The following is a 21540-nucleotide window of genomic DNA, read 5'->3' on the forward strand; positions in this document are numbered from 1 at the left end:
GGCCATTCCTCTTAGGACCATTACAGGTCCTGCAGTGGCCAAAGCCCTTGTGGGAATTGTCCCCTAAAGTGGTGATATCAGACTGGGTGCAAACTTCCTGTCTGCTTACCTTAAAGCCATGTGGAAGAAGTGTGTTGTAACTTATAAATTCACCACTCCTTACCATCCACCAAAAAATGGACAAGTGGAGAGGTTTAGTAAAACTCCCAAAAGCATGATAATGGGACTCTGAGAAACTCAGGAGGAAGAGGGATGTCCTGTTACCTTGCCTCCTCTTTGCCTATAGGCGGTTCCTCAGAAGGCAGTGGGCTACAGCCCTTTTGAACTTCTGTTTGGACACCCTATTAGGGGTCCCCTTGCTCTTGTAAAAGAAGACAAGAAGCAACATCTGAAGCCTCCAAAACAGGACATTGTGGACTATGTATTAGGCCTTAGATCTAGGGTGGCCGAGTACATGAAGAGGGCTTCCAAAAAACTTCAGGCTAGCCAAGTGTTGCAAATACAATGGCATGACCAGAAGGCTGTGCTGACTGTGTACCAGCGAGTACAGAAAGTGTGGGTCCTGGAACCTGTGGTTCCCAGAGCATTCCAAGATAAATGGAGTGGACCACATACCATTGTGGACAAAAAAGGTGAGGTCACCTACTTGGTTGACCTAGGCACTCCTAGAAGCCTCCACAGGGTGCTTCATGTGAACCTCCTGAAACCCTACTATGACAGGTCTGACATGACCTTGCCCATGGCAACTGATGAGTGACCCTCTCCGTGACCTCTTCTCCCACAGTACAGAAGTTGGCTCAGTGGATGAGGTTGTACTGGCAGACTCCCTCTCTGAGTCACAAAAAGATCACAGCAGAAATCTCCTGGGACAATTCTCTGAACTGTTCTCCCTGACCCCTGATCGAACCACATGGTGTGAAAACACCATTGACACAGGTGACATCCTGTCTGTTAAAAGTAATATTTACAGGCAGCCTAATCATATCTGGGACTGCATCAAATCTCGGGTGCAGAAGATGCTAGACCTGAGGGTTATTGAGCCCTCTGACAGCCCCAGGGTTAGTCCTGTAGTCCTTGTCCCAAAACCACACACTCAAAATGGTTAAAAGTATATGGGATTTTGTGTGGACCACAAGGGTCTCATTACTGTGACTAAAACAGATGCTCTCCCTAACCCAAGGGCAGATGAGCTCATAGATACACTGGCTTCTGCCAAATATCTAAGCACTTTTGACCTGACTACTGGCAGATCAAGTTGTCAGAAGATGCCAAACCAAAAACTGCATTCTCCCCTCCTAGTGGGCACGATCACCTCACAGTGATGCCCTTTAGACTAAAGAATGCACCTGCCACATTCCAGAGGTTGGTGAACAAAGTTCTCCAAGGCCTGGAAAGCTTCAGTGTAGCTTATCTTGATGATATAGCTGTCTTAAGCTCCACCTGGTGAGGGGGGATCACCTGGTCCACCTTGGAAATGTATTGAAGGCCCTGCAGAGAGAAGGCCTCAGTATCAAGTCCTCAAAGTGACAGATAGGGCACAGGAAAGTGGTTTATCTGGGTGGGTCATTTGGTACGTGGAGGCCAGATTCAACCACTACATGGCAACATCGAGACCAATCTGGATTGGGACTGCCCCTACCACATAAACCCAAGTCAGAGCCTTCCTAGGCCTGACAGAGTACAACTGGAGATTTATTAAGAACTATGGCTCCATCGTAGCCCCTTTAAATGACCTCACCTCTAAAAGGATGCCCAAGAAAGTTTTGTGGACAGCTAGCTGCCAAAAAGCTTTTTATGACCCTAAACAGGCCATGTGCTCTGCTCCTATATTATGACGTCACAGCCCTCTCTTGATAGGTGGTCACCCTGCTAGGTGACCAATCCCCCTTCCTGGGCTATTTAGGGGCTTCCCCTTGGTGGGTCCTAAGATTCGACATGCATGGTTCCAGCAGGACTCCTCTACATCGTTTACTTCATCTCCTGGCCACCGGGACTGCAACTGAACCCTCCAGGAACCGACAATCTGCAACTCCAGCGACTACTCCGCTTTGCAACATTGTTTCTCCGACTGCTTCCGGCAACTGCAACATTTCCCTGGCTGTGTATCCTCTGAGGGCAATGAGTCTTCAGCCTGCAAAAGAAGTAAGAAGGAATCTCCCTTGGAGTGAAGGAGTCACTCCCCTGCCTCTGCAGGCACCAACTGCAAAGACGACCAGCTGCGTGGATCCCCTCTACCCCAGAACTGTGTGGATCCTGCATCACAGGGAGTGGTCTGCAGTGGTCCCCTTGGTCCTCTCTACCAGCTGTCCAACTTGGGAGACGGTAAGCCCTTGACTGTCCTTGCAGGACAGTAACCCTGTGTACTTTGACCCTTGCAGCTACCAAGACTTGTTTGTTTCTCCTCCAAGGGATCTTCAGGCTCCTGGTAACCATGGATCCCAGCTCTCCTTCCTGCAAAGCACAGTCCCCTGCCTGATGCTCCAGCTATGTGGGACTCCTCTTCAGGTGTGCTGAGTGGGCCTCACTGCGACTCCTGTGCCTGCTGCCCATGGGTCGCCTGTGGGGGTTGCCTCCACTTCTTGTGACTCTCCCAGCTGCCGAGGGTCACCTCGGACTCCCCTCTTTGGGTTGAGTCCCCTGGACCTTGCTGATCCTCTTTAGCCTTGCAAAACCTTCTTCTCAGACTCTTGCCAAGGCTTGTTGGTGGTTTTCCAGCACCACTGACTGAATGCATCACTACCGCTGACGTGGGACATCACTTGCATCACTTCTGGTACTCCTCTTCTGCTCCTGTGCTGCACTGCTGACTTTCTACATCCACTGTCGACCTGTTCCTGCATCCACACAAGGGTGGGTAGTGGCTCCTGTCACAGCCAGACACTCCAACTCAAACTGGACTTTTGAAGGTCCTCTTCTGTCAGGATCCACCTTAAGTTTCTTCCAGTCTTGCCTGGGTCTTGCATAGTCCTTTTTCTAAAGTCCTCCTGTTGGTTTAGGGAAGAAACCGGTACTTACGTCTTCTCTCCTGATCTCTGGGGGGCACCCTGGTACTTAGCTCTTGGGGTCCCTAGATCCTCCAGCACCCCTCTACTGATTCCACTTCCTTGGTGAGGCAATGCCTTTCACATTCCACTTTTTTAGGTTATGGTTTGGCCCTCCCCTTCGGCCCTCACTATCTACTATTGCCTTTACTAGTGCCTATCTCTTTCTATGCTATTTCCCGATTCCTGATGTGTATATAATAGTGTGTTTACTTGCCTCCAGTCAGGGTATTGCCTATACAGTATTTTAGTATTTGTGTTACCATAATAAAGTGCCTTTATTTTTCTAACACTGTGTGGTTCATTCATGTGTGTAAGTTAAGTCATGGCACATCCACAGCTACCGCTAGAGAGCCCTGGCTTCCTAGACACCACTGTCTACACTTCACTAATAGGAGATACCTGGACCTGGTATAAGGTGATAACACCATAGGTGTTCAGCACGCACCAACCAGCTTCCTACAATCGATCCATGTAAGCCCATGCAAACTGTGTCTGCAGGCCTGCCATTGCAGCTTGCATGAAATGGTACTTGCACCTTTCACTTTAGATGTAAGGCTTGCCTTTTATCGCGGTCACAGCACTTTGACAGTGTAAGTCACCCCGTGGTAGGCCCTTCCGCCCAAGGGCAGGGTGCATGGCTCTGAGTATGAGGGGCATCCCTGCATGACCAGATATGCCCCTGAAAACCTCAGACTCCATTCTCTTGGCTTTGTAAGTGTGGGAAAGCCTTTTTTAAGGTATGTAGTGGACACTGATCAACACGAGTAGCCCAACTACATAATGGCTTCACCGTGTTTGGTATCAAACATGTTGGAATCCTGCAACTACACCAATTCCAGTGTTGGTTGCATGATGACATGTAATATGGGGGTTCCTTTGCAGATCCCTCAGATCTGCCTAAACAGCCTTGTGAGGTTTGCCTGCCATCCCCTGCTGCTATGGACCCCAGATATTGTTCTACTCTCCTGCTGCTGAGCCTAACTCGAACAGGGGAACGCAGAGCATACAGTTTCCAGTAGGAGGGAGGTGTCACCTGCTTTCCTTTAGAACTAGGTGTTTCTTGGCTGGGTTGAGGTGGCCTCTCAGCGCCACCAGACTGCTTTGAAGGGCACATTTGGTGACCTCCCTGCATAAACTGGTTTGCACCAGTGCAAGAACACCTGGTTCCCGCTCTGGCGCGAAACCACACAAAGGACAGGGAAGTGACCACCACCCCGTCCAGCTCCTCCTCTAGGGAGGTGCACAGAGTTCTCCCAGGTGGCCGCTTTATTCTGCTATCTTGGAAATAAGATGTGAAGAGGCCCCTGGAAGCATCTGACTGGCTAGGCCAGGTGGGTGACGTCCCTGATCACCTCTGATAGGTGGGTCACTGTATATGTGTACAACCCCATTTTAGGGTTACTTAAGGGTATCCCTGAGGGTGGGTCCCCAGATTCGTCGAGCAAAACTCTTCAAAGGCACTCTGAAAGACTCTTCTGCTCCTGAACGCTGCTGGTCTTCTTTAGGAACTGAAACAAGACTGTATCTAGTTGGGAGGGCTCCCAGTGCAACATTGTTACTCCAGCTCCTTCAAGATTTCTGCAACATCCATGGCTGTGCATCCTCCAGGGTCGCAAGGACTCTGTGTGCACCAAGAAACAAGAAGGAATCTCCATTAGAGTGGAGGAGTCACTCCTCTGCACCTTAAGATGACAACGACCAGCTGATGGATCCTGCTGTCCCACCGACATCGAAAGGCTCTGCAACACAGTTGGTGGTTCTGTGGTCCTCACCGGGTCTAACTTGTCTTCTAGCCCACTTGGGAGACGGCGGGCCTTTGCTGCAGCCACCGGAAACCGAACCCCTCTGCACTGCAACTGTTGCTCTTACCAAGGCTTGTTGACTCTTTGTAAGGAAATGCCTCCTTGGCATGGTTACCCCCTGACTTTTTGCCTAGTGTTGATGCCAACTTTGAAAGTGTGCTGGGACCCTGCTAACCAGGTCCCAGCACCAGTGTTCTTTCCCTAAACTACCTTTGTTCCCACAGTTGTCACAGCCCTGACACACAGATCAGTCCCTTGTAAATGATACCCCTGGTATCAAGGGCCCTGATGCGAGGGAAGGTCTCTAAGGGCTGCACCATGTCTTATGCCACCCTGGGGACCCGTCACTCAGCACATGCACACTGCCTCACAGCTTGTGTGTGCTGGTGGGGAGTAAATGACTAAGTCGACATGGCACTCCCCTCAGAGTGCCATGCCAACCTCACACTGCCTGTGGCATAGGTAAGTCACCCCTCTAGCAGGCCTTACACCCCTAAGGCAGGGTGCACTGTACCACAGGTGAGGGCATATGTGCATGAGCACTATTCCCCTACAGTGTCTAAGCAAAACCTTAGACATTGTAAGTACAGGGTAGCCATAAAGAGTATATGGTCTGGGAGTTTGTCAAACATGAACTCCACAGTTTCCTAATGGCTACACTGAAATCTGGGAAGTTTGGTATCAAACGTCTGAGCACAATAAATGCACACTGATGCCAGTGTGGAATTTATTGTAAAATGCACCCAGAGGGCATCTTAGAGATGCCCCCTGAATACCAGTCCGACTCCTAGTGCTAGGCTGACCAGTTTCTGCTAGCCTGCCACAACCAGACGAGTTTCTGGCCACATGGGGCGAGTGCCTATGTCACTCTGTGGCCAGGAACAAAGCCTGTACTGGGTGGAGGTGCATCTCACCTCCCCCTGCAGGAACTGTAACACCTGGCAGTGAGCCTCAAAGGCTCATGCCTTTTGTTACAGCACCCCAGGGCATCCCAGCTAGTGGGGATGCCTGCCTGTAGGAAGCTGGATCTGTATATACTATTACAAAGTAAGAAATAGTGTGCCCAGAGTCCAAGGGTTCCCCTTAGAGGTAAGATAGTGACAAAATTAGATAATTTAATGCTCTATTTTGTGGTAGTGTGGTCGAGCAGTAGGCTTATCAGTGGGTAGTGTTAAGCATTTGTTGTACACACACAAGCAATAAATGAGAAACACACACTCAAAAGACTTACTCCAGGCCAATAGGTTTTTATATAGAAAAATATATTTTCTTAATTGATTTTAAGAACCACAAGTTCAACATTTGAAGTAAATACATAAAATGCAACGTTCCCCACACAGGTAAGTTAGGAACTTTGAATTAGAGCAATAATATATACAGTTTTGTGTTAAAATGGCAATAAGCTATTTTAAAAGTGCAAAAATCATCAGTTCCTGGAGGAGGTAAGTAAAGGTTAGATTGTGAGGTAAGTAAGACACAAGTCTCAGTTCCTGGGCATAGGCAGCCCACCGTTGTGGGTTCAAGGCAACCCCAAAGTTACCACAACAGCAGCACATGGCCGGTCAGGTGCAGAGGTCAAAGAGGTGCCCAAAACACATATGCACATATGGAGAACAGGGGTGCTCCGGTTACAGTCTGCCAGCAGGTAAGTACCCGCGTCCTCAGAGGGTAGACCAGGGGGGTTTTGTAGAGCACTGGGGGGGACACAAGTAGGCACACAAAACACACCCTCCGCGGCACATGGGCGGCCGGATGCAGCGTGCAAAGCAGGCGTCGGGTTTTAGATAGGAAACAATGGAGGGAACCGGGGGTCACTCTAGCGTAGCGATGCAGGCAGGCACACAGGGGGCTTCTTGGGACAGCCACCACCTGGGCTAGGTAGAGGGTCGCCTGGGGATCACTCTTGCACTGAGGTTCGGTTCCTTCAGGTCCTGGGGGCTGTGGGTGCAGTGCTTGGTCCAGGCGGTGGGTCCCTTGTTATAGGCAGTCGCGGTCAGGGGGAGCCTCTGGATTCTATCTGCAGGTGTCACTGTGGGGGTCCAGAGGGGTCATCTCGGGCTACTCACAGGGTCGCAGTCACTGGGGTGTCTTCCCTGTGGTGTTGGTTCTCTGGATCTCGAGCCGGGGGCGTCGGGTGCAGTGTGTGAAGTCTCACGCTTCTGGCGGGAAGAGTGAGTTCTTTGAAAGTTGCTTCTTTGTTGCAAAGATGTTGCTGTTTTTGATCAGCGCCGCTGCTCACGGGAATTTCTTGGTCGTGGGGGTCTGGGCAGTCCTCTGAGACTTCAGAGGTCGCTGGTCCCTGTTGGATGCGTCTCTGGTTGCAGGTTTTCGAGTCTGGGGACAGGCCGGTAGGGCTGGGGCCAAAGCAGTTGTCGTTGTCCGTCGTCTCTGAAGGTTTGTAGGTCAGCAGTCCTTCTTTGTATTTCAGATTGCAGGAATCTGATTTCCTGGGTTCTGGGGTGCCCCTTAATACTAGATTTAGGGGTGTGTTTAGGTGTGGGAGGGCAGTAGCCAATGGCTACTGTCCTGGAGGGTGGCTACACCCTCTTTGTGCCTCCTCCCTGTGGGGAGGGGGGCACATCCCTAATCCTATTGGGGAATCCTCCAAAACTAAGTTGGAGGATTTCTAAAGGCATGGGTCACCTCAGCTCAGGGCACCTTAGGGGCTGTCCTGACTGGTGGGTGACCCCTCCTTGTTTTTCTAATTATCTCCTGCAGCCTTGCCGCCAAAAGTTAGGACAGTGGCCGGAGGGGCAGGCATCTCCACTAGCTGGGATGCCCTGGGACGTTGTAACAAAGGGCGTGAGCCTTTGAGGCTCCCCGCCAGGTGTTACTGTTCCTGCAGGGGGAGGTGTGAAGCACCTCCACCCAGTGCAGGCTTTGTTCCTGGCCACAGAGTGACAAAGGCACTCTCCCCATGTAGCCAGCAACTCGTCTGGTTGTGGCAGGCTGGCAGAAACTGGTCAGCCCCACACTAGAAGTCAGGTTGGTATTCAGGGGGCATCTCTAAGATGCCCTCTGGGTGCATGTTACAATAAATTTCACACTGGCATCAATGTGCATTTATTGTGCTGAGAAGTTTGATACCAAACTTTCCAGATTTCAGTGTAGCCTTTATGGAACTGTGGAGTTCGTGTTTGACAAACTCCCAGACCATATACTCTTCATGGCTACCCTGCACTTACAATGTCTAAGGTTTTGCTTAGACACTGTAGGGGCATAGTGCTCATGCACATATGCCCTTACCTGTGGTATAGTGTACCCTGCCTTAGGGCTGTAAGGCCTGCTAGAGGGGTGACTTACCTATGCCACAGGCAGTGTGAGGTTGGCATGGCACTCTGAGGGGAGTGCCATGTCGACTTAGTCTTTTTCTCCCCACCAGCACACACAAGCTGTGAGGCAGTGTGCATGTGCTAAGTGAGAGGTCCCCAGGGTGGCATAAGACATGCTGCAGCCCTTAGAGACCTTTCCTGGCATCAGGGCCCTTGTTACCAGGGGTACCATTTACAAGGGACTTATCTGAGTGCCAGGTCTGTGCCAATTGTGGAAGCAAAGGTACAGTTTAGGGAAAGAACACTGGTGCTGCGGCCTGGTTAGCAGGGTCCCAGCACACTTTCAATCATAACTGGCATCAGCAAAAGGCAAAAAGTCAGGGGTAACCATGCCAAGGAGGCATTTCCTTACACAAGGGTATTGCTCGAAGAAAAAATCTCCAGATCCAGTCTGATGCCTGGGAGAAAATTCTAAGGTAAGTAATCGGCAACTGGAATGTCTCAACCAGATATGTCGTCACTGAAGGTAAGTAACTTGTACTTTACAACCATCCCCAAAAGGGGGATTAAGGATTTGTATGCTTTTACTGTTTGTTTCTAAGTATATATTTTGTGTGTAGCTATCACCAAGCGAAGATATACCAATTTTAGGATAATAGTAGTAGTATAATAAAGACTACTTTATTTTTGTAATTCTTGGTGTGGTTCTTTCTTGTGTGAACAACACTGACTGACTACTGTGGTATTGTAAGTGCTTTACACTCCTAGATACACCTGAGCTGCTCTCCACAGCTACCCCTAGAGAGCTTTGGTTATCTAGGCACAAAAAAAACTATCACTAAGGGTTGCCTGGAACCAATATGGGGTGCCACACCATAGGTGTACACCATAAACTGGGTCAGCCTCTTACAGTTTGGTTTTTTGCCTTTCCCTGTGAAATAGTGCCCAGAACATTCAGGCTATTATCCCTATCTCAGTGCGGATAACTCTGAAGCGGCTGGTATTGTTGGCCTCATCCACCCTGCTGATGACCCATGCCAGATGGCATATGCAGGCTTTCCAGTGGCACCTGAAGTCCGAAAGAGCACACAGTCAAATAAATCTGTCAGACTATATTCAAATTTCAGCAGAAACTTCAAAAGTTCTGCTGCTGGGCTCCTTACCCCACTTAGAATTTACAGTGGTCATGAATACATCGCTTCTGAGTTGGTGAGGCCATCTGGTGTAGTGAAGAGCGGAGGTTTCTGGTCTCTAGCTAATGCTTGATTCCATGCCAAATTGTTGGAGTCTAGGGCGATTCATTTGACGTGGAAGGCCTTCCTGATTACCATCAGAGAAAAACTGGTGCAAATACTCAGACAACATCACCACCATGTGATACTGCAATAAGCACAGCAGGTTGAGGTCTTGGGCCCTGTGTGGAGATTACACCTTTGGAAGAGGCTGGACCACCAAGTAGTTTATCTGGTGGTATGTTTAAACACCCAGGTCAATAATGGAACGAAACTTGCGTCGACCACTGTCAAAAACACACAATGTCCGCATTTGTGAACGTTTCAGTTGCCAAAAAGCTGTCTCTCTGAGACACGTTCCTCCAACAGTGGAGTGCAGGACTCCTGTATACCTTCCGACCACCTCCTGCCCTGAGTACTGAAGAATGTCAGGAACAATAGGGCCCAAGTTATCCTTGTGGCACCAGATTTAATAATGAAAGTGTAGCACTATTATCTCGAGAGCGTGAACATCTCTCCTGATATCAAGATGCTACTTCAGGAATATTTTCTGTCAAAGCAGCAAGCCAGGATACTGCTCCTTCGTATGCACAATTTGCATCTCTATGCTTGGAGATTGAGTAGCACCAGTTGACCTCATTGGACCTTCCTCCTGAGATGGTTGATGTTATCTTGGCAGTGAGGTGTCACTCTACAAAATCGAAGTACAACAGTCATTGGGACAAATTTGTAGCTAGCCTGCCAAATTACCCGCTGAAAGCCAACCTTTATTGTTTGTTTTGTCCCTGGCCCAGTAAGGACCTGGTTTGGGCACTGTTAAAGGCTAATAATCTTTTTTGTGTTTACCGGATCAGGCTTCTTTATTTAGGTCACCTGTTGTAAGATTTTTGATAGGTGAGCAAAACTTGTTTCGTTCAACAACCTCTGCAATGCCACAATGTGCCTTGAACTTATATCTCACTTTTTTGATGTGCATCATTTTTGAGAGCTGTACCGTCATCCATAGGGCTTCGTAAATTAAGAGGACTTTCTCATTGACATAAGATTAGCTAGGCGAGTGAGGTAGCTGCAAGTTCTTTCTGTTAACGCACCTTACACAGCATTCTTACCACATATGTTGATTTTGAAGACCTAAGCTTCCTTTCTGTCTAAAGCACTCACTCCATTTTATGTCAGACAGGCTGTCACCCTTCCGGCCTTCTTTTGCCCCACCTCATCCTTCTAAAGAGGAAGGGAGACTCCATTACTTGGACACCAAGAGCTCACTAAGCTTTTATGTAGATCACATCAAAACCATGGGGTAGAAGATGAATTCCTTTTATGGTTCTGTGGGGCACAGAAGTGCAATGCAGTGCAAAAATAGACTATCTCCCAATTGATTGTTCCCTGTGTAAAGATCTGCAATTCACTGGCAAAGAAACTGCCTACAGAAGGGTTACTGGTTTATTCAACCATAGTTAAGGCTGTTACTACTGTGCTAGCCTTTGGAGTACCTGTCTTGACATTTGTCCGGTGTAGATTTGGACATTGGTACATACATTTACAAAGCACGTCTGCCTTGGTTGGACAGGTCCATCTAGAGGGGCACTTTGCCTGCTCAGTCCTACATGACTTTTTGATCTGAGCCAGTTCACTGACCCACTACATGAGGAGGTACTGCAGTGGTATCTGTTCACATGGTGAAGAAACTGGGGTTAGAAGTATCCATCAAACCAGCCTTGGGTAATGATCTTTCTGGTGGACACTGTGTCTAATCGCAGTTTCCTCACTGGCCATTCAACCTCACTGATCTGTGGACTGGTCTGTTTCCCATCTGAAGAGGTCTGAATCTACAGATCTGCACCCTTGTCATGCCACTATTCCAATGGGTTCTGTACCCGAGGGTGCAGAAAACCTAAGAAAGCAGCTGACATCAGCATGTACGGATTGGCGCTTATATGTGAAAATCCTCACAAATCTCCCTCACAGCACCTAGGAGTAGTGCCTGAGGAATATTCACTAGGTGAGTAACCTGCTATTAGACATATTCTACACATCTCCAACCATAGAATCCCTTTTGTAAAAGGGAGCATAGTACCACATATTTATAACGGGGTGGGAGGAAAGGTTAATGGTGTGACTTTGCATTATAAGGAACAATGTGTGCTCTACTGTTAGGTATAGGACGATTACAAGTCCCTTGGAGTTTTGTTCGTTCACAGGTTCTCAAACTTCTCTGTGATTTAGAATATAATGTACTGTAAGTTGTTTTTTAGTCCATATATTATGTGGCAAAATACATTGACAAATTATATTGACATTAGGCCACATTTTTCTATGTTTGCTAGTAAGCTATATTTTTATGTCTTCTAGGCGAGTGGCTTGTATCGCAATGGAGAAGACAAAACAAGAACAGCAAGCCAGCTGCACCTGGTTTGGCAAGAAGAAGAAGCAGTACAAAGACAAATACTTGGCAAAGCACAATGCAGGTATGAAACTCTTGTACATAAGTGACTCTCCTCGCAGACAACATAGAGGGACAGTTAATGTTCATGCACACTCATCACCAGTAAAGCTAATGTATTATGGAATACATTGAGTGCACATTACACCTGTTTATGATAAAAATATATTGCGAGTCTTGCTGTTATACAGCAATGTTAGATCGCTTTATGTTGGCTCGCCACATTGTTTGTCTGTCATTTGCATAGAGATCTGATGGCAAAATATTGGACAGTATAGCTCTACCATTACACTTCGGAGATTACATTTGGTGCTGGATACAAATGTAGATTAAGCTAAGGGCCAGTATCACTGTTGTAGTAGAAATCTTAGCCTACAACATCATTTGTGAATTGAAACCTCTCAGTGTCTCAACAGTGATTTCCATTATGTAAGTGTAACCTAATTGTATTTATAACAACACACTTCAAAGTTGTTTAGTAATAAGATCATGCACAACAGTAGTGTCATTTAACACGCAGTCTCCAAATCTTTGATTTTGTTACTTCATTTTTTGTTAAAATCCATATAGTTTTAGGATAACTGTGTTCTGGGAAGATTCAATTACAAAGCTTAAATCATAAAGTGAAAGATCAGCTTAACAGGAGTGACAACTTTCTCTATTTATTATGGAAATACATTTCACAATTGTGCCCATCTGAGTAGCTCTTCTTTATCCCTCCACTGTACTGCACTGTGTTTGCCTACAGAAGAATGTATCCTTGCCAATGTGGTAGCTAGTGATCCGAACCCATAGGTTTCCTTCAGCAGTGCAACAGTGACTGTTTTTGTAATTCCATTTTGAATTGGTTTTGACTTTCATATTATTCCTGCTTAACATGCCACAAGCTATTTTCTCATTTTTGGTGTATGCAGGGCTTCCCTTTTGGCTGCTCTAAAGTACAGGTTTCTTTCTAAAATTGCACATTCTCAGTAGTGAAGTTCTACATCTGGGGACAATTCAGCACATTTAACAACTGGCGATTTGCACTGTGTTCAGTGCTTCTTACCACGACTTTATCACAGCAGGGAAAGAGTGATCTATTCTGCAACAATCCACCTGTGCCAATTGAAAAACTAAAGCTTCTCAATCTGCAATGAGTAAAGCCTTCAGCTGAGCCAGTGTTTTTCCCATTAAGACTAATCAAGTTGGTCCAAAAATGATCAATCATGTCACTGCATTTGATTAATATAAAATCTTAATCAATTTAAAAAACCGTTTTCACTTCAAAGGCTCTAAACCTGAAATTAGAACTTTCCTAGACTCCCTCTTCTGTGTCTCAGTTCTGTTTAGCATGTTTTAAAGTTGCGACTCACAGAGATCGATTGAGATGTCTTTTATATTGTCATGGTCACCTGATCTATGGTAACTTATTTTATGATTTTTTTTAAACTTGCTGGTCTTCATAGTGAGACTAAAATATTGTTTTGCTTTATCTGTTTGAGGAAGGTGACAACCTTAAGTATGTCGGCTTTGACAAGCCACACAACCAGCTATGAGCTGGTTGGTTGTGCCACTTGCAGTTCTTTCAAGCCATAACCATTATGTAGAATAAGAGGATCATGCTGTTTAACTTAATGAACAGCACTAAGTATTGCCTACCATTTGTCCTGCCTTTTGACCGAGCATGTGGTATGCTTAATTATTCTTCCAAACTCCTAGCCACTCACAACCAGGTTTTCCCAAGTTAATTTTCTCAGCTAGAATGGAAACTGCAATTCTCATGTTAAACCGTGGGATTTCATCTTCCTGTCTGTCTTCCTCAACAGAATCGTTACTCTTCAAAATGTACCCCTAAACTCCATATTGTTGTCATGTTGGAAATCTGATCTAATCCTGATTTTTCTTGTTTGTTCCTCTAGTTTCTAATATTTGTGCATTTATTTATATTTTTCTTTTGTTGTATTGAACTTGTCATTGAACACTCCTTGAATAATAGGAAATAATAAACGGACCCTCCAGTCAACCCTCTTGTGCAACAGGGCTATCAAATATGTTTCAATTACTCAAGTAGTTGGTGTTTTCCCTTCCATTCGTTTCTCTTCCAGCTTGCCTTGCACACCCTTGATCCCAGGTCCCAGACCCCATGATGATAACACTGAAAATTGAACAGCATTGGAACTACCCAGCCCTTCGATCCGCATGATTACATAATTTAATTATGAGAAGTGTAATAACATCAGTAGTAGTATTGCCCTACACAATAGTCCTATAAATGAGGTTTATATCCTTCCTTTGCATCCTCCTCCTCCGTTCTTCAGTCAGTGTTGTGCTCCCATATTGGCTTGCTTTTTGGCTTGGTAAGAGTATTTTATCCCCTTTCCAGTATTGTATCTGTTTTATGCATTTCTGCAAATGAGCCCCTTTATTTAGTTTGGGTTGAATGAAACAGGATAATGTTTCTGGTGGCCTCCTTTCTGATAGCCTTTTTACTAATGCAGTGCCATGTTAGGACAGTGGTGGAGCTGCTTGTCTCCTGTAACTTGAGAATCTTTTTCAGTTGACCATCTCAATTTCAAATGCATGCCTGATCATCCTGCATCCCCCTTCATTTGCTAAGTATTTTCACAGATGATAGGTAAGGGCAGAACTGGTGCTTATGAAGCAGGGTAAACGAGAAGTCACAGCACGTTGACACTTGACTATAAGTGCGTTTACCCTGGGGGTCCATTATTCGGAGCTTCATCTTTACATTTTCTTGATTGCAAGCCGCATCACAAAGGGGAGCAGTTGTATACATGGGGTACTGTATCATTAGGACATTTCCAATTAAGTTTAGCAACAGTCTTCTGGATTTGCCCCAAATTGTCTTTCAGGACAACTATCAGAAAAGTTCGCAAATAGTGTGACAATCTCAGAAGTTCATTTCAACCATAGCTATTCTGCAGATTCAAGAAAAAAAACAAGTACTTATACCTTAAGATCCATTTCAACAATACTCAACAGCTTTGGGTAATTAAAATATAATGAACTAGTATCCGAGTTATCTCAATTCACAGATATTTTTCAAATATATTTTGATCAATTTTCTATGGACACCCACAGAAAGCATAAGGAAGAAAGGCATTTAATCAGAAGTCAGGTACAATATGATATTAGACTAATCAGAGATACTAAAAAGAAACTTTCATAAAAGAAGTAATTCATTCTTAACACTGTGAAGCTTAAGAAACAAACGCAGCACAAGCGTATTACAAGAGACAGACATTTTTCGAAAGAGGATCTTTATTCTAAAAAATATAAAATGGACTCTATTTTACTGAAATCATCTTGTGCTCCTAATGTCGTACAAACCACTCACTCTAACGTTAGTAACTTGCAGATCTATTTCAGTCAGGGCTCATTGCTCTGTCTTTCTAGACTTCAGTTCCCTCAGTATCATTTTCTTTCCCTTAGTAAATGAATTCTAAACACAAGATGTTTACCTAGGGAAAAATTATGATGTAACGTATGAAAGAGCATAAACGCAGGGCTTATTTGATATTTGTGCTAGTAAGAGATTAATTCTCTTACCAATTTTATTCCATTCTTTACAAGCTCTGTTACACTGTAGCAACACTATCTTTTCTGACTTTTTCCGCTGAGTGTCATTTTTTGTTCCATATGATAATTGCTTCCGTAAGCCAAAGTAGAAGATGTTTGCGCAGGGCAACATTCGTACAACTTTGAACAGAAAAGTGAGGAACTTCTTTGGATGAATTTCCACAGCTACGTTAATTCTCTTAGTTTGATTACAGATTTGCTCCCTTATACTATAAACAAGAAACCACATCTCCCCTACTGCAACAAAAATCATAACTGACAACCCTAAATCATCCACATGGTATACATTCATTCTCATACAGGCATTTTCTTGCAAAGACTCAGGTGTGTCGCTGTTTTAGAGCTATCTTTCAGAATTATGCTTCAATCAGAAATGAGGGGGTGTTCAGTTTTAATTGGTCATTCAGTTCTTGCAAATGTTTCAGATATTCTTGAGAATTTTATGGAATTACTTTATGCATATGGACTGTTCATTTTAGCTTACTTACCTGAATATAATAGTTCAAATAGAACTTCATCTGTAGAGATGCTCCATCTCTACGCCTGGACAAATGACTGTAAACAATAATTTCAGAGTAAGGTGCTTGAAAATGAATCTCAGTTCTCTAAAGGAGATGAGTTTACTAGTCTATAGTTTTCTACTAATCCATTCAGCAAATTCCTCTCAAATCAAAGCTATCACCAAACTTCTGAATGCCCCTACACATCTGTCTTGCCGTCGTCAAAGTCCTAGAAGAGTTTGCTTCTGTAAAGTGCACTTTCCTAAATTTATTGCTTTTTTGGGTTTTGTCACAGAAAAACTACTTTAAAATGCCACCATCTAAAAAGGTTTTCTAAGAGCATCCAAAAATGTTCAAAATCATCTGTGGCCTCCTTTGCATCAGCCACCTTTTTCCACAGGTTACTCTCTTCTTTAAATATTAGGTTTACAAACTCTGATTTGTATTGGTTGGCGTTAAAAACAGAACTCTTTATGAATACATTTTAATTCTTCCCTCCCTTGTTAGGAGAAAAGACCGCATTAGTGAACAGACCAATTTTGTGTTGCTCAACCCAGTTTGATTCACATCTGCTGTTCATCAAATCTAATCCTGGTTGTACCCAACCAGCTCGCCCTTTACTTTATTTATATTTACTTCCATAATATTTTGAGGTATTTGTATGCACTTATTGAGCCATGCAATCACTTAGATGTTTTTATCAAGATTATGGCTTTTTTGGCAGATACAAATTAGTGTTGGAGTAAAAGTATGAAGTTATTTGTATATAGTTTGTATCATTGTTATTTTTGGTCTAACATTAGAATTACTGTAATTATAGTTAATTTAAAATAATTCACTATAATTTTAAAATTAGGGTTAGGGTTAGTACTAAAATTATTGAATGCAAATGAAAATTAAAATATTTTTCTGATGTAAACTTAACCTCAGAGTCCTCACCTTTTGAATATTTCCCAGCTGTCAGACTGGATCTGGAATCTTTTCAGCAGTACCTCTGCAAGCCAGTTGGTGGAACTTTGCAGCTCCGCTCCAGAAATGACATGCAAAGCCTGTATATTGCCACTATTTTAGTACACTGACATCCGATAGAGACTGCTAGTTGCAGATTCCTTACCTTTGAATTTCCCGAGGCATCAGTCTGGATCCGAAGATTTTTCTTCAAGCCGTACCTCTGCGCGCCATCAGGGGGCGTCGGTCGAAGAAAAATAACAATAAATCTAAGTGGGTCTTGGCCCCTTCCTGCCATTCAACTCTCCTGAGATGGCATAGGAAGCACATACGTCTTGATTTCACTTCCGAAGTTGTATGATTTCTGAGCCGATCATGCGACTTGTTCTAACACATCCCAACTTTCTAGGCTTGCTATCACTCTTAAATAGATCGAAGAGTTTGACACGGCCATGCTTTGACTCTTTGGCTCCTTGCTGGCTCCCACTGATGCATCTGCGGGCCCCACAGAGCCAAGAGATTCTCCACCTGAATTACTGTCAGAGTTCACTCTCAGTACCAGCCGGACCCTTCAAGCCCACAATGGGGGGCCGCCTCCTTTCTGGACTCTGCCTGTGGCACCTCGGTCCACGTCAGTTTCAGGTACTTCACTGCTGATGCAGAATCCATCGACGCAGGAAGACAAAGTCCCAGTTTCCTCTCTGGCGCCCAGTCTGATCTCGACTGAGGCCAAGCTCGGCTGCCACAGAGGCCCCACTTCCTCCACTTGATCTACCTTCACAAAGACAAACACTCATCATGCATGCCCTGTTCAGCACAGATTTAAACAATGACTAATGATGTGGGTGATGGGCTGGGGCAACCATCTCACAAGGAGAATTTATATGACAACCGGCAAGAGGCTATAGTGGGCTTGATACCTTCCCTGAATCAGGTCTGCTCTCACCCTCTGCTCATGCCACTATAGGAGAGTGCTTCCTATGGCATGTTGCAGGTGTCTGCCAGCAAGTTTAACCCCAACATGTTCCCGACTACTCTGTGGATTCAAAATGGGTGAAGACTTTTGGGGAAAAGGAGTCTTTTTGTCCACCAGTCTGGTGCTTCTCTCATTAAATGCCAGCGGACTGCTGGAGCACTGTTCCCACACCCTTTGGGTTATAGTGTCCCAGATCCTCCCAGTTGTTCCTGAAGATCTCTGACCTGCCCTTGCTCAGTCTATACAGAACAATTGTGACAGGGCCAAGTTCACAATTCGTTGTGGTCTAAACACCACTATTTATATCTGTTGAGCATTTGGCCCTAGTGCCTCCATTCGCTGCTATGCTTGGCTGTTTTCCAACCATTTTTCGGGCAATGTCCAGTTCTCTCTCATGGACATGCCATTCAATGGGGCTCACCTGTTGGAAACAAGATGGACTCTACTCTTGAGCAGTTCAAGGAGTGCGGCGCCACAGCAAGTTCCCTGGGCTTATCTGCCCCACCTTGCCAGGTGCATCAGTCCTAGCACTCCCTGTGTGGCTTCAGCTGAGGTACCCAATACCCCTAGCCAATCCAACCCCCACACGGCGCCCAGCACTTTGTGCTGTCGAGGGTGTGGTGCCCACGATGTCATGGTCAACAGGCTATCCAGTCCACTACCCAAACCCAACCCCACAGCCCCATCTGCCAAACCCCTTTATCGTGCCCTTAGCAGAGCAGAGCCACCTGGTGGGAGGTGGGGATCTGAGTGTTCCTGCCAGACAGGCAGGCCATAGCATCAGACAGGTGGGTCCTGCAAATGGTTTGCCTAGGATATGCTCTAATTTTCATTCTCTCACCTTGCGCACTTTACACCACCCTCTCCACTGCTATGATCCAGATATTCCAGGCTTGGTCCTAGATTTCAGTGCGGAAACCTCAGATGCTGCTGGGATTGATGGGCCTCCTGCATCCTGCTGCTCAAGCACACCATGCAGCACTTGCGAGGTCTGCAGTGGGATCGAAGTCTCTGTGGCTCCAATATTAAAGGACCTCTCAGACTACATTCATATTTTGGAGACTACTGCAAAAGATCTGCAGTGATGGTGACTGGACCGTGACTAGGCTAGCGCCAGACCCTTCTCCCTTCCCCTCCGCAGTGCTGTCAGTAGTGACACATGCACTGCTTTCAGATTAGGGTGGCAATCTGTGAGAGGTGGATATCAAAGTCCCCTAGTCTCCGGCAGAGTCTTGGTTCCATATCAAGTTTTTGAACCAGAGAGCTATTCACTTGGCATTGAAAGCCTTCCTTCCATCCATCAGGGGAAAGCTGGTACAGGTGCTCATGGACTGCACCACCACCATGTGATGCCGACGAGTGGCAGTTGCAATCAGAGGTGATGCAAGGTCTCTTCCGCGAATAGGGAGAATCTTGGTTTGATCATTTTGCTACTGCTAAAAACATGCAATGTCAGCATTGACCGACCAGCCAATTTGTGGCCCCAAATTGGAGAGTATGGTATCCAGAACTCCTAACCTTGAACATCTGTCAACTGATCAGGTTGCCCCCAGGCCTTCTCACTCTCCACCCTCATGCTTGGAGATTGAGCAGCGACAGCTGAACACCTTCAACCTCCCTCTGGACGTGGTTTATGTAATCATTGCAGCCTCAACAGAAACTGTACACGCCTGTCATTGAGACAGATTTGTGGATTGGTGCAGTGCTCAGCCCCTCCCCCTAGAAACTCCCTCCTTCTCCTTCAGTCAAAGTTATCTGACATTTTATTATTTGTTTTATGCCTGGCAAGACTTTGCCCTATGGCATGGTTAAAGGGTCCATTCAGGCGCTTTCTACTTTCTTGCGTTTGTCAGACAAGCCCTCATGTTTAAGTCTCCAGTTGTTTGCTTTTTGAAAGGCCTAAAATATTTGTTTCCTCCCACTCACTTTGCCATGTATCTTCATCCTTAGATTTCTGATGTGTGCTCTCATTGAGCTTCTTCTTGCAGCTTCTCACCAGCAAGACAGCTTTCCTCATCACCAAGATTGGTGTGGCACGCGAGTGAGCTTCATGCTCTCTGTGTCAACCTGCCATATACCACCTTTTTCCCCAGACAAGCTGGTTTTGCAGACACGGGCATCCTACCTGTCTAAAGGTGTGATTCCGTTTCACGTCTGCCAGAGCATCACGTTGCCGGCATTCTATGCTCCTCGTCACCCCTTTAAGGAGGAGTGACTCCATCGCTTTGATCCCAAGACAGAACTGAGCTTTTTCATAGATTCTACTAGGGAACATCAGGTGGCTGACCTGTTCCTTGTGTGGTTCTCTGGAGGGAAAAAAGTTTTTTTGGGCTGTGCAAAAGTAAGGAGTCTCTCACTAGATTGTGCTCTGCATTAAGAGCTGTTAAGCATTGGTTAAAAGCAGCCTCTGGAATGATTGCGTGCTACCACTGCATTCGCACATGGAGTCCCAATCTTGGACATTTGCCAGGCATCTGTGTGGGCTTCAATGCATGCGTTCCTGAAACACTATTGTCTGTACAGTCTCTCTCTGACCAAAGGGGGCATTTTGCCCGCTTGGTCCTCCAGGGCTTTCTGGTTTGAGTCCATCCACAGACCCACCTCCAAATAGGTGCTGCTTTGATATCTATTCAAAAGGTGAGGAACATGTGAGAAGTGTCTATCAAAATAACAAGTTACATACCTTTGGTAATACTCTTTTTGGTAGAAACTCTATCTAGCTGCAAATTATTTACCAACCCTGCCATCCTCCCCATTCTTCGGTTGGACTCTGTCCATTAATAAGATCCCAAGTCTGGGATTCTGCACACTAGTCACACCAATTTGTTTTTGGGGCTCTGCGTCTGGGAGCAGGGATACTTTTCAGAGCAATTGACATCAGTGCACAGGAGTGGAACCTTTATAGACTCTTCTCATCATTTCTTGTGTGGAACAGCATCAGTGCGGAGCTGCACGGCGCACCATACCAGTGCACAGAAGTACTTCTGAAAAGTTTCTGGATCCAGTCTGATGTCTGGGAAATATTTCAAAGGTGAGGAATCTGCAGCTAGATAGAATCTCTACCAGAAAGAGTGTTACCGAAGTTAAGATGTTCAATAAGTAAAAATTTAGGAATTAGAATTACAATAGAAAAACAATTGGAGTAGTTTAATTTAATTTAAAGCTAGAGTGAGAATTAATTTAACACAATATAAATTTAGTTTGAGTCTTTTTTTCAAAATGTAATTACTTACTGAATTTCTGTGTGAGATTAGATTACAATAACATTTAGTTAGATTAGAAACATAGTGTTGCACTTGCTATTATAGGAAAAAAACTGAATTTGATTTAGGGTTGGTGTCATAAATTAATCTAATTTTTCAAAGTGTAATTTAGTTCAGTTAGGGCTACAGTAAGAGTATTATGGACATTTATTGTATTTAAATTATAAATGTAAATAAGATTAAGGAAATTATAAGCATTCTAACAATATGGTAAAAAAGATAGCAGAAGAATTGAAAGTAAAGCACAACGTAATGATGAAAACATTTTTGGCTGCCAGGGGCTCCATAACTAGACTCAACAGTATTACGGACACTGACCATCGTTGTCTCTATATCAAAAACACATTTTTTGCAGAGATAATTTTGTTACTTCACTTAGTCAATACATTTGTCCTAACCCCAGTTTTTTTTGCTATTGTGCAGTTTTCTTAGTGTACAAAATAACATATTTTCATCGCCAGTGCAGAAACGTAACACA

General features: G+C 45.1%; 1 protein-coding gene across 3 annotated transcripts in view; it reads left to right on the forward strand.

Annotated features, from left to right (window-relative positions):
* The window catches only part of CASK (calcium/calmodulin dependent serine protein kinase), a 1258500-nt gene that overhangs the window by 1074918 nt on the left and 162042 nt on the right, over nt 1-21540 (forward strand). For all 3 annotated transcript variants that reach the window (XM_069204206.1, XM_069204204.1, XM_069204205.1), the window contains one exon: nt 11703-11818. In XM_069204206.1, coding sequence (XP_069060307.1) covers nt 11703-11818 — 116 coding nt within the window. The remainder of the gene's footprint in view (nt 1-11702; nt 11819-21540) is intronic.

Source organism: Pleurodeles waltl, chromosome 8, assembly GCF_031143425.1.
Source record: "Pleurodeles waltl isolate 20211129_DDA chromosome 8, aPleWal1.hap1.20221129, whole genome shotgun sequence".
NCBI lineage: Eukaryota > Metazoa > Chordata > Amphibia > Caudata > Salamandridae > Pleurodeles > Pleurodeles waltl.